A 14,066-nucleotide genomic window follows, 5' to 3' on the forward strand; every position below is an offset into this window, starting at 1 on the left:
GGGCTTCGGCCGCTCGTACCCGGCTGTGGGATTCGGCCGCTCGCACCCGGCTGTGGGCTTCAACGGCTCGTACATATACTCGGCTGTGGGCCTGCCTTTTCCCTGCCTGCCGGGTTTCGGCCCGGCGGTTTGGCCGGCAGGTGACTCGGGCTGCGGCCTGGCGCTTTGGCCACCGTCGGCGCCCTGAGAAGGGTCCTGGTCGGACCTCACTTGCTCGGACATGTGTGCGACACTTGTGCACTCACTGAAACATGTTTGCGACACTGGAACAACACAGCCTGTCACGTGTATGAATATGGAGAGTGAAATATGATTAGTCTAAAGCAGTCGTGATTTTTCCCCCTTTCATGGAACCGTGTGCATATTGTGGCGTGTTATGTAATCCAGAGCGTGTTTTTCTGCTGTTGAAGGACGAATGTTTTTGTTTACCTTTATATAAAGTGGACCTAGAGTCGATCTAAGCGATATCTAAAGAAAACGTTTTCATACGCAATTAAAGTGTGTGTGTATGTGTATGTGTACCTGTGTGTGTGAGTTTGTGTGTGTGTGTGTGTGTGTGTGTGTGTGTGTGTGTGTGAGTGAGTGTGTGAGTGTGTGTGTGTTTGTGTGTGTGTGTGTCTACAAAATAGGATCAGGGGTACAGAGATAGCTGATTTGTGAGTGTTTGTGAGGGAGAGAGAAAGGGAGAGGCAGAGTTTTTTTGTGTGTTAATTTTTTGTGTGTACGTGTGTGCGTTTGTCTGTATGACATTGTGTGGCAGACAAACAGCACATTTCTTATCATGTGGCCGGTGACCCTGAAATAGCCCAGCTGTGTGCATTCACACGCCGCCGGACCGTCTCACTAGTCTGACAGTTTAGCTCGTCAAACCAACTGTTCTGCCAGCTGTTCTGCCAACTGTTCTGCCAACTGTTCTGCCAACTGTTCTGCCAACTGTTCTGCCAGCTGTTCTGCCAGCTGTTCTGCCAACTGTTCTGCCAACTGTGGGTCCCGTGACGCTGTCTGACATGAAGCCGCGTCTTCTGCTTCTTCTTGTCATCCTTTCTGTCATCGTGCCGTCACGGGCGAGTTTGGTGAGTATTTGCTTTTCTTAGTGAGGTAATAACGAAAGCAGCTGGAAACCTGAATTTCCAAGTTGTTCGTGTCCATATGTTTTCTTTTTTGGATTTTACATATTACATACACATGGTATTGCTTGTATGCTGTGTACACGACCTGTACGGACGACTCAGATATAACTGCCTTGTGGTGGTGCATATGTATATGTATGACTGCCTTTGTCTGGTGTGTAGCTGAAGAACGCGTATACCAGCTATACGGATACAGATATAGATTGTTACCTAGAAATGCCTACTACTGTTACCCCCCCCCCTTAGTACACGTCCTGTACGGATGACTCCCATATAATTACCTTGTTACCCCCTACCATACCCTTTAGTACCCGTCCTGTACGGATAACTCCCATATAATTACCTTGTTACCCCCTACCATACCCTTTAGTACCCGTCCTGTACGGATGACTCCCATATAATTACCTTGTTACCACCTACCATACCCTTTAGTACCCGTCCTGTACGGATAACTCCCATATAATTACCTTGTTACCCCCTACCATACCCTTTAGTACACGTCCTGTACGGATGACTCGCAGTGCACTGCTGACGAGTCCTGTTGGTACTCCCGGATCTGCTACCCGCTCTTCAAGGTTAGTGCGTTTTTATGTCACTCTCCTACCGAGATACACTCAAATGGTCGGTAAGTCGGTTGCTGATTGCGTCGTTGGTTTGAAATTGTTGGTTGGTCAGTGGGATTTGAATCCACCAGTACACCAGACATTTTTGGCCCGGCCAATATATGCCGCACTACTTTAACAACGTAAGCTCCCGTAGCTCAGTCAATCTATTTTCAAAGCTCTTGCGACTTGGTGATGCCATAATCTCATTCCTTTTTGAGCCCGGGCCGCCTTTTTCAAAAGCTTGTGTAGTTTTGTTGTCGCCGACTTTGTACTCACCTCGGGAACCACCACTACACCTGCTAATTTGTTTGATTGTTTGTTTGTTTGTTTGTTAGTTTGTTTTTCCCAGCGCTGTACTGATCTTGGTAACCGCCAGTACACCTGCTGATTTGTTTGTTTGTTTGTTTGTTTGTTGTCTGTAGCGCTGTACTGACCTCGGTAACCACCAGTACACCTGTTAATTTGTTTGTTTGTTTGTTTCTTTTTCCCAGCGCTGTACGGACCTCGGGAACCACCAGTACACCTGCGGGTCGCCTGAGGAAATCTGCAAGCCCGCTCTGCGCGTGTGCGAACCGGAAATGCCCTGTGACCTGGATGGGTTCTGCTGGGGCGTGGGCCGCTGCGTCATGTCCGGTGCTCTGGGTTACGGCGTCTGTCACTATGACTACGTCGACGGATAAACAAGTTGCCATGGTTACTCTGTAACGTCTGTTGGCACTTCTAACAGAGGTCACTTGTTGGGAAGATTGTGGGCAAAATAAAGGAATGCCAAGCAAATTCTGCCATGTTATAAAACTGTCTTCATTTAGCCCTATTTACAGTCCTTACAGGTAATCTATAATCTGATAAACTTCTCCTTCGCTGCAGAAGAATCGCAACGTAAGTCACGTGTAGGTATGATGAGTTCAGGCACTTTAAAAAACAAACATGTGCAGCGATTGGTACGCATTAATGTAAATCATTACAACATAAATCAAAACAACAGGGTCAGACGTTTTATACCGTTGAATACTAGTATCTTCCATCTGTGATTCTCAGCTGATAAAAGCCGCCGGGGGGGGGGATATTGAAATAACCTATGTAGTCCGATCACGTGTCGAAGTTTACACAACACACCCAAGGCACACCCATCCGTCCGTTTCCAAAGCTCATCAGATACAAACTTCAGGGGACCGTAAAAATATATAAAGCAAGCAAGCAACATGATGTGACATCATGTTGAACCGAAAATCATCGATATACGATCAGGTTCACTTTGCACTGATTAGAAAAAAAAGGATTAAACCCCTACGCCAGGCGAGAATGGAACAGCCCATCACAAGATGGTGGACAGGTGTCAGGTTGCAGTGTTCACCAATGGCGCGTTCAGCTCGCTGTGCGGGGATTGTGGGCGTGACGTGCCTGCTGATCGGAACTCTGGGACTGTGTCTGTATAACACCCTGCTCTACACCTTCGTCACTAAGGTACGACAGTCTCACGTTGGTATCTTTGTTACAGTTTTAGGAAACACGTATTTCTGGACAAACCCGGTGCATTTGTTGGATTATTGATTTGGACTTTGGAGTGTTTTTTAACACTAGTACGCAGGCTAGCTAGGTGCTTGCGTCTATCACAGGCGAACGTCAGCAAAATTTGGTCGTAACGTCATTTTTCTGCCTTAGAAAAAAAATGAAAGCTAGAAAACGTTAAGGAGTCGCTCAAGACTTCAAGCGCCTGAAAATATACCTGCAGCTTATGATTCTCTAGGAGGGACCGTACGTTTTTAATCCTCTGCATCCCCCTTCTGCAGATGATGGTTCTCCAGGAGGGATCGTTCATTTATAACTTCTGGAAGGACATCCCGATCCCGATCTACATGCAGTTCTACCTGTTCGACATCCTGAATGTGGACGAAGTGATGAAGGGGGGGAAACCGGCAGTGCAACAGCGGGGACCGTACACTTACAGGTTAGGGGGAGGGACCGTACACTTACAGGTTAGGGGGAGGGACCGTACACTTACAGGTTAGGGGGGGACCGTACACTTACAGGTTAGGGGGAGGGACCTTACACTTACAGGTTAGGGGGACCTTACACTTACAAGTTAGGGGGGGACCGTACACTTGCAGGTTAGGGGGGGACCGTACACTTACAGGTTAGGGGGAGGGACCTTACACTTACAGGTTAGGGGGAGGGACCGTACACTTACAGGTTAGGGGGGGACCGTACACTTACAGGTTAGGGGGAGGGACCTTACACTTACAGGTTAGGGGGACCGTACACTTACAGGCTGGAAGGAGGGACCGTACACTTACAGGTTAGGGGGAGGGACCTTACACTGACAGGTAAGGGGGAGGGACCGTAAACTTACATGTTAGGGGGGACCGTACACTTACATGTTAGGGGGAGGGACCGTACACTTACAGGTTAGGGGGAGGGACCTTACACTAACAGTTTAGGGGGACCTTACACTTACAGGTTAGGGGGACCGTACACTTACAGGTTAGGGGAGGGACCGTACACTTACAGGTTAGGGGAGGGACCGTACACTTACAGGTTAGGGGAGGGACCGTACACTTACAGGTTAGGGGGAGGGACCGTACACTTACAGGTTAGGGGGGGGGAACCTTACACTTACAGGTTAGAGGGAGGGACCGTACACTTACAGGTTAGGGGGGGAAACCTTACACTTACAGGTAAGGGGGAGGCACCGTACACTTACAGGTTAGGGGGTCATTTCCAGTACACTTATATGTCGGGGGTTTGTGTCTTAAACATTACATTTACAAATTAGAGGGTTTTTTATTGTACACTTCCAAGTTAGGGGGTCATTAACAATACACAGTTCGGGATAGGCTTTTAGTGCACAGTTACAGATCAGAGTCTTTGAATTACACATGGAGGCAGACGTTCTTCGTACTAACAAACCAAACTAGAATGACTTACAAGAGTTCATACACTATAAAAGAACACCAGAAGGAGGTCATGATATGACCTAGACCAGGTCTCACCCTAACGGGGTCCCCACTGCCACGGAGCGAGGATAAGGATGGCAACAAGGCTTCTTCTAAAATCTTTTGTTTTATACTATTCATATTTGTTTGTCTTCAGGGAGTACAGAAATAAGTCCAGTCTCCAGTTTCACGAAGACGACACAGTTTCCTACTTGAACGTGAAACGGTACGAGTTCGTGCCGGAGATGTCAGTCGGGTCAGAGAACGACACATTAACGACACTCAACATTCCAGCTATGGTCAGTAGCTTTTTATGTTATACACCCAGCTATGGTCAGTTTATACACATCCCAGCTATGGTCAGTTTATACACATCCCAGCTATGGTCAGTTTATACACATCCCGGCTATGGTCAGTAAGCTCCCAACATCCCAGCTATGGTCAGTAAACTCCCAACATCCCAGCTATGGTCAGTAAACTCCCAACATCCCAGCTATGGTCAGTAAACTCCCAACATCCCAGCTATGGTCAGTTTATATACACACAGCTATGGTCAGCAAACTCTTCGATTGACTATGATCATCCCTCACTAGCAAAAAACAACCTTCTACGCGCTATGCTCTCTCCCATAGCCAGAACATCCTTTAGCTAGAATGTGGGCTATAAAAGAAAAAAAAGAATTAGTCATTTTCACCCCCCCCCCCCATCCCCCTCCAGGCGATCTCGTGGTGGCTGAAGTCGCAGCGGGCCGGCATTAAGGACGCGGCGTCTCTGGCGCTGCTTCTGGCCGGGGAACCGCTGTTTTTCCGCCGCTCGGTCTCGGGGCTGATCTGGGGCTACCCGGAGCCGCTTCTCGCCGCCGCACACAGGTTCGCGCCGGCGCTCATCAGGGACGATAAGTTCGGCCTTTTCTTAAATGTGAGTACACAAATAACATTCTTTTTGATGCCATACTTGTTACATGTTCCATTCAGCTCTTATTTGGGCTCAGTATTTTTACGATGACCGCGGCTTAACATAATGCTACACGTAATAAATATTAAATCTTTAAGATTCTAGCTTATTCTAAAGTATACCCCACCTGCTTTCCCGCCAGCAAAAGACGAACTCCACAGATGGCGTATACACGGTGTTCACAGGACGGACGGACCCGGCCAAGTTCGCCGACATCTACCAGTGGAACGGCATGACGTAAGCACTTGCCTTCCAATGTGTCTGTGTTTCTCCGCATATTTGTAGTCAGAACTTAACATGGTCTAAAAGACTAGGGTTGGATATTGGCGTCTTCGTGGCTTTTCTTGCTACTGCAGCAAAGCATTTTTTAAAATCTTTTGTCAATGACATACTATAGAATACCCGCCTCGAAATCTCGAGGTCTGTAATTGTGTAATTATGATCATGTTTTTTTCTACAGAAAATTACCGTACTGGAAGCCTCCATGTGGCAGAGTAAATGGCACAGGTATTTCTTATACAGTGAAATTTAGCAGCCATCCACCTGCAGTTAAACACTTACAGTCGCATCAAAAAAGACCTCCAACTACACCCAGTCGCCCTTTTCTCTCTGGCCTTTGGCTGGTTGTCAAGATTAGATTTGATTTCACTGCGTACATTTTTTTTTACATTTCAGCGCATGCGCGCTGAAATGTACTGATACGGAATCTATCCGTCTTTGTTTCTTTCTTTCTTTCTTTGGTAGTTTGGTAACTCTGCAGGCCTTGCAATACCTGTTTACTTCTTTCCGGTTTGTGGTATATGCAATAGACTTGCTGCCATTTTAATCCTTGTTCTTTACAAAAAGAAACTTTATGTAGTAACAGTCTCATCTAGTGACATACCATTGATCGAAGTATGGTTACATAAGTTTTTAGGCGCTAATTTATTGATCGTACTACAAATCTAAAAATGATTGCATAAATTATATTAATGACAAAAATAATGCCGCCTGTCGCTAGATGTCGTTGTTGCATGTCCTGGCGAAGTTTCTCTATTATGTTTGCACTTTTACGTTTGCCTGTTGCATTGTTCTTACTCAGGAATGTCAATACGTTTGATACTTACTCTTTTTAAAGACGGGCTTTCATGCTTCAATCATAATTCGCTCGGACCTGCCCAATTTTCTCGGATCGCTATGTATAGTCTGTTGCTTAGGCAGCCAGACAATGACGCAATGAGATAGCTCGACGTACGGGTAGCGATGCTAGCTGAGTGGCGGTGCACGTCGCGGCGTTTGGACATTGAGAGTTCGATCCCCTGAGAGGAACTTTTTTTTTTAATTTTCTTTTTTTTTCAAATTTTTCAAATTTTCTTTTTTTTTAAATTTTTTTTAATTTTCTTTTTTTTTAATTTTTTTAAAGTTCTTTTTTTAATTTTCTTTTTTGCGGTGCAAGTGGCGGGGTTTGCGAGTTCGATCCCCGGAGAGCTTTTTTTAATTTTCTTTTTAGCAGTCGCTGTTTTGCTTTTAACACTCAAAAACTAATTGTTCAAGTCCCGACGTATGAGTTTTTTTCAATTTTCTTTTTAACATCCGCTGTTTTGCTTTTTTTAATCAGATGTGTTTTCTTCTTTAAGTGGTCTCGTACCAATTTCATCAACTTGGGTAATATCATTTCAACAACGTCTACCTCAATAACGGCAGTAAAACCTTCGTCAGCTGAAATGTCTGCTTTTTTTAAAAGCACTTGTTTACATTGATCAGAGAATCTCGTCAGACGGGGTAAAAGTCATAATATATACAGCAGTACATTTATCACAGGGACATAAAATTAAACCAAGTCTTAGCTGCGCGGCTTCTGCCTTCAATATCATTACGTGTAAATAAGAACGGAAATTACACTATCTCTGACCAATTCACGTGTCTATGACGTCAGATGCACATGTAAGATAAAATCTTGTCATTACTATACTAGATCTACAAATTTCTAAGTTGACACCATCATCATTTGTTTATTTTTTCATTGCGTCTTGTTTGTAAACATACAGAGGGAATAATGTTCCCACCGATAGAAGACACGGAAAAACGGCTGTACATCTTCGTGTCCGATTTGTGCAGGTATGTCCCGCGAAGGCACCTTTTATTTTGCGTCTTTTGTCAATTTCCAATCGAGCTGCAAACATCCAGGTAGTAGACATAATCTCGGCGTACTGCTAAATAAGCTATGCAGAAAAAATCTACGATCTATGTCACCAAACCGGCCTACCCAACGTACGAGGGGGCCCAGCACTTCAACCTCTCAATATGGCCCTTTCCGCCCTTACGGTGTCGGCAGTAGTTACTAAAGCTAACCTTTGTTGTTAGGTCGGCCTAACGTTGTTGTGCATGTCCGCCTACCTAACCAGTAGTTAAATGCTATCATCATTATTCAGGTCAGCCTACGTAACGTAGGGCCGTATAGCGCTAACATTGTTGTTTGTTGAATTGTGCAGGTCCGCCTGCCTAACGCACGGCAGTAGAATGATAACATTTTTGTTTGTTGAATTGTGCAGGTCAGCCTACCTGACGTACGGCAGTATAACACTAACATTGTTGTTCAGGTCCGCCTACCTAACGCACGGCAGTATAACGCTACCATTGTTGTGCAGGCCCGCCTACCTAACGCACGGCAGTAGAATGCTAACATTTTTGTTTGTTGAATTGTGCAGGTCAGCCTACCTGACGTACGAAGGCGCCCGGGCCGTGGGCGGCGTGCCGGTGTACCGCTACACGCTCCCGCCGGAGGAGCTGCGCAGTGGCCGGTCCGACCCCGACACAGCCTGCTACTGCGGGGACACATGTCTGCCGGACGGGCTCATAGACGTGAGGAACTGCCACTTAGGTAAGGCACATTCACGTCTGAAACTGCCACTTAAGTAAGGCACATAGACGCCAAGAACTACCACTTAGGTAAGGCACATTCACGCCAGGAACTGGTTAGGTAAGGACTGGCGGTTGCCTTTTTTCACTCTACACGTTACGAGATTTTTCTGCCAGGAAACGTTTTGCTAATACTTCAGCAGCAAATCACTCTTAATTTCTCCATTCCCCATCTCTCAGGAGAAAGTTCCACGCTGAAAGCTTCTTTTCTAGAACTACATCGGTACTTAAGTAAGGCACATAGACGCCAAGAACTACCACTTAGGTAAGGCACATTCACGCCAGGAACTGCCACTTAGGTAAGGCACATAGACGCCAGGAACTGCCACTTAGGTAAGGCACATTCACGTCAGGAACTGCCACTTAGGTAAGGCACATTCACGTCAGGAACTGCCACTTAGGTAAGGCACATTCACGCCAGGAACTGCCACTTAGGTAAGGCACATTCACGCCAGGAACTGCCACTTAGGTAAGGCACATTCACGCCAGGAACTGCCACTTAGGTAAGGCACATAGACGTCAGGAACTGCCACTTAGGTAAGGCACATTCACGCCAGGAACTGCCACTTAGGTAAGGCACATTCACCCCAGGAACTGCCACTTAGGTAAGGCACATAGACGCCAGGAACTGCCACTTAGGTAAGGCACATTCACGTCAGGAACTGCCACTTAGGTAAGGCACATAGACGTCTGAAACTGCAACTTAGGTAAGGCACATAGACGCCAGGAACTGCCACTTAGGTAAGCCAAGGTTAGGTAAGGACTGGCGGTTGCCTTTTTTCACTCTACACGTTACGAGATTTCTCTGCCAGGAAACGTTTTGCTAATACTTCAGCAGCAAATCACTCTTAATTTCTCCATTCCCCATCTCTCAGGAGAAAGTTCCACGCTGAAAGCTTCTTTTCTAGAACTACATCGGTATGCGTTTTGTATATAAGTAACTTGTAAACCTGATTTTTCTGGCATTGACGTGAGGTAATGGATGCTACCTGAAACGTCTGTTTCCAAAATCATATCCAGTTGCTTGAGTAACTGTTGTGGCGTATTTGTATTTAAAGTTCACTTGTGTAACCCAAAACACGTAAGTCGTTCGTATGAGCCTTTTGGGGCGGAAATTAAAGCAGATAAAAAGAAATCTTATCTCATTATATATTTGTAAACCACACAAAAACTGTCCTTTTTCCCGCCAGACGCTCCGGTCGTCTTATCACTGCCTCACTTCTACCTTGGGAACGAGAGTTTGTCTAGGGGAGTGACCGGTCTCGAACCCAATAAAATGGAGCATCAGATCTTCCTTGACGTGGAACCGGTAAGAATGAACTGAGTATTTTTTAAAAAGTCAGATATTTCCGCCTGAATCTGACAACGCTCAGACAGTGTTAGACATGGCAGCCTTACTCTGACAACGTTCCGTTAGACATGTCAGCCTTACTCTGACAACGTTCCGTTAGACATGGCAGCCTAACTCCGACAACTTCCCGTTAGACATGACAGCCTTACTCTGACAACGTTCCGTTAGACATGTCAGCCTTACTCTGACAACGTTCCGTTAGACATGGCAGCCTAACTCCGACAACTTCCCGTTAGACATGACAGCCTTACTCTGACAACGTTCCGTTAGACATGTCAGCCTTACTCTGACAACGTTCCGTTAGACATGGCCGCCTTACTCTGACAACGTTCGGTTAGACATGGCAGCCTAACTCCGACAACTTTCCGTTAGACATGACAGCCTTACTCTGACAACGTTCCGTTAGACATGACAGCCTTACTCTGACAACGTTCCGTTAGACATGGCCGCCTTACTCTGACAACGTTCCGTTAGACATGGCCGCCTTACTCTGACAACGTTCCGTTAGACATGGCCGCCTTACTCTGACAACGTTCCGTTAGACATGGCCGCCTTTGACGGCTTTCAGCGAGAGTTATACTTGGCAGCCTGAATCTGACAACCTTCGGCTACTGTTTGAGATCGTTGTAAAATGAACGCGAAAGATCCACATAATTTTATGCCCTTTCCGTTTGTTAGAGTACAGGCGTGGCGTTAGCGGCGGCAAGAAGAACCCAGATCAACATCATCGTCAGCCCCGTCACACATATGAGGCAGGCTACTCTCTTGTCTTATATAATACATGCATGATAATCATGCCGGGTGGTTTTTACATAGCCCTTTAATGTTGTTTTGATCAAATACATTGAGCTTGTATAAGATTAGATTAGATTCACCATGGCTAAATCTTTGTAATACTTTGTAATTGTTAATTAGGTAGCTGGCTTCATTCCGACATACAGCCGACAAATAAACCAAATTGAATCCACCCATTCAGGACCTTACCACGACTTTCCTTCCGACCGCTTCCCAACCATTCAGGACCTTACCACGACTTTCCTTCCGACCGTTTGCCAACCAAGTCGGCGCTGGGTTGGGGATAGCCTCGAATGCGTTCTATTTCCGCTTCAGTTCTCTGGTCGAGCAAAATGTTCATTTCGCTATTTTGATATTTCACACGGACGTAGTCGGCTCACACGGACGTGCTTACATGATGCAACCTCGCCAACCAAAGACGACCATTTTTTACGACTACTAGTAACTCCCAACCATGGTCTGAAAGGATGGAGAGGCCATTATACGCTCTGTGAAATAGTTACGTAACCATGTAAACGTGAATGTTTAGTGTATGTTCCGCAATGAAATATTGTGTGTTTTTTTATCCTTCCTTTGTTTTATGTTATTGCAGAGAAACAGAAAAGGTTCGGGAAGTGGTGCTGCCTATCGTTTGGATTAATGAGGTATGTATACATACCTACGTAGGGGAGCACGGCTGACGATAGAATAAATGTCCTGTAAAAATTTCAACCAATCAGTGCGAAAATTATAATTATGTATTTTGTTATTGAAGAGTCATTGCAAGAGAAAACCAGGCAAAACCAGGCAAAGGTCTGAAGATGGGGGTCGGCCAAATCGGCACATACTTTGTATGTGAGACTGGTATGGGGAACTATTAACAGTCATATAGTTAAAACCTTCAGAGTGCCAAACAGGGAACGCATACTCGACTAGCAGCGGTCGTACTAACCTAGAGAAAACCAGAGTCAGTTCACTAAAAGCAAGTCCATGTTCCTAACGTGTTCAGTCTAATGGCGATCATGGTGACTAGGCTGTTCCACTTAACATGAGCTTGAAGAATCACCCCACGGACTTTTGAAACTTGAACAACATCGAGTGCTGATGTTTCGGTGGTCTGTTCGGCTTGTCTAATGTGTTGTATTGTTTGCCCCCTATAGAGAGCGTATATATACTCTGTTAGACATGTCTAATTGTTGTGTCTACTAATAGTAACTTCTTGTGTTGTTTGTTCCCGAATAGAGCGCGGCGGTCGGTCCGGACTTTACTCAGTACTTCTGGGACCAGGTTGTTCTGAAGGAACGCGCTGGTCTGGGCGGACTGGTGGCCATGGCGGCAGCGGGGGGAGCACTGGTGCTGCTGGTGTCCCTATGGTCCTGCAGCAAACGGGTAATTATAAACAACTTCTGTCTGGTACTGCAGCAATCGGGTAAAACAACTTTAAAACGTCTTACTGATGCTTAAGAACATGAGTAAAACAACTTCATAACGTCTGTGATCGTACAGAAGCTTGTCTCTCGAATATGTTATATTTTTGTCGTAATACTGAAAGTACACTTCCCTATTTCAGAAAGACGCAGCTGAACACGGTGTGAGACCCCGGATTATACAGGCCACTAAAACCGGAGAGGAGGCGACTCCATTGTTACAGTCTGAGGGTCGCACATGAGGGCCGACAGATCTATGTCAATATTATATAAGTACTAATTTTACTGTACTGAAATGTGGATATTCTTATTTAACGGATGTTCTGAACCATACGGTGATAACACACGTAAGGAAGGAGGATAATATAACACACGCAACGAGATGCAGAATAGAATAATTTTGTCACATCTGGGCTGGATACGGAGCTGCCGTAAGGTCACTAAACTGCCTCAGCCGAGTTCAAAACCGCTTACAACATCTTGTTGGGAGTGACTTGATAGCCACCCTACAACCACTCTCACACAGGCGATATGTTGCAAGCACGACGTTATTTTATCCTATTTCCACGGTAAATGCACAGAAATATAACTTGCACACAGGGCAGAGAAAACAAGGCAGCAACCTAACTGTCCTTTTTCACAACATGGTAATGTATTAGTTATCCTTGAAAAAAAGGAACCGTCTTAATTAGATCAAATTTTCATGTAACAAGTCGTACCATCATGGGCAGCTGCTATACTGGGTAGGGGGTAGTCAAATAGAATGGAACATTTGCCTTTGACTGCCAAAACTTGCCAATAACGCTGGGTCCTTGACGGTGTCTGAACCGACACATTGACGACATAATTCTCATTTTCGATATGCCCCCGTGGGAGGGCATTTTATTTATTTATCATTATATATAAAACAATCGACATGGCAGAAGTACATGGGCATCTATCTTGAATTGTGTCCTAGTTTATACGTATAAAAATATTGGAACGTAAAAAGAAATTCTTATCAGATAATCCTTCAACAAAGTAGAGGTCTGAACGCTTACACGTCACTATATAGAAAATGCACAAAGATTCACATGGTCAAGTGTGAAAAATAAATTTTGTCTTAATGTATGCTTTCCTTTCCTTTGCTTGTAAGTTCAGCAGTCTTATTTCTTGTGCAATTACGTTTCTGCATAAAGTCTGTTAGATTTTATATAACAGCAAAAAACAAACAAACAAACAAACATCCCTAAAATGTTTCTGACGGCTCCATCCCCCAGAGAGTCGAGTGGAATGTCCCCTCCATGGGGGCGCCGGGTACCCCCTCATTTGCTTGTCTGTCATGGAACGTCCCGTTTTGGACGGTTTGGTGGGAGCCAAACCATTGCTTTCGGACAGAGGGGTGGCAGGCAGCGATGACTTGTCTTGGCTAGGGTTATGGCAGGCAGCGATGTCTTTTCTTGGCTAGGGTGATGGCAGGCAGCAATGTCTTGTCTTGACTAGGGTTATGGCAGGCAGCGACGTCTTGGCTAGGGTTATAGCAGGCAGCGACATCTTGGTTAGGGTTATGGTAGCATCATCTTGTCTTGGCTAGGGTTATTTATTTAAATTATGGCAGCAGCATCTTGTGTTGGCTAGGGTTATGGCAGCAGCATCTTGTGTTGGCTAAGGTTATGGCACACAGCGACGTCTTGGCTAGGGTTAGGGTTAGGGTTGGGTTGGATTGGGTTAGTTAGGGTTAGAGTTATGGTTAAGGTTAGGGTTAGGGTTAGGGTTAGGTTATTGGTCTCAGGGGCTAAAAGTTGGTTAGGCCACACCAATTTTATTTGTTGGTTCTCGGATATTTTCATGAAAAATGTAAAGCAACAGGGCGAAAAAAAACATGCTCAAATGGTAAAGCTAAGGCTGGAAAAAGGGATTGAGAACCAAGCTATGACTATACATGCTAAAACATTGCTGTTTTATGGCCTATGCAGGGTTCTCACCAGGATGTTTTTCACAGCATAGGGGGACCT

At 45.4% G+C, this 14,066-nt stretch overlaps 2 protein-coding genes across 2 annotated transcripts; both read left to right on the forward strand.

Moving 5' to 3' along the window:
* Nucleotides 1-141: 141 nt before the first annotated feature.
* LOC109481740 lies at nucleotides 142-2,782 on the forward strand. Its single transcript, XM_019784332.1, has 3 exons — nucleotides 142-1,073; nucleotides 1,625-1,705; nucleotides 2,227-2,782. Exons 1-3 carry the CDS (start codon nucleotides 1,008-1,010, stop codon nucleotides 2,413-2,415), a joined length of 336 nt encoding a protein of 111 aa, XP_019639891.1. The 5' UTR covers nucleotides 142-1,007; the 3' UTR covers nucleotides 2,416-2,782.
* A 12-nt stretch (nucleotides 2,783-2,794) lies between these two features.
* LOC109481735 (scavenger receptor class B member 1-like) lies at nucleotides 2,795-13,106 on the forward strand. The gene is made up of 13 exons (XM_019784326.1): nucleotides 2,795-3,199; nucleotides 3,526-3,683; nucleotides 4,826-4,967; nucleotides 5,386-5,586; nucleotides 5,765-5,859; nucleotides 6,083-6,129; nucleotides 7,650-7,719; nucleotides 8,310-8,482; nucleotides 9,711-9,829; nucleotides 10,550-10,623; nucleotides 11,259-11,310; nucleotides 11,888-12,034; nucleotides 12,216-13,106. Exons 1-13 carry the CDS (start codon nucleotides 2,951-2,953, stop codon nucleotides 12,312-12,314), a joined length of 1,626 nt encoding a protein of 541 aa, XP_019639885.1. The 5' UTR covers nucleotides 2,795-2,950; the 3' UTR covers nucleotides 12,315-13,106.
* The last annotated feature ends 960 nt before the right edge of the window (nucleotides 13,107-14,066 follow it).

Source organism: Branchiostoma belcheri, unplaced genomic scaffold, assembly GCF_001625305.1.
Source record: "Branchiostoma belcheri isolate BF01 breed outbred unplaced genomic scaffold, Haploidv18h27 scaffold57, whole genome shotgun sequence".
NCBI lineage: Eukaryota > Metazoa > Chordata > Leptocardii > Amphioxiformes > Branchiostomatidae > Branchiostoma > Branchiostoma belcheri.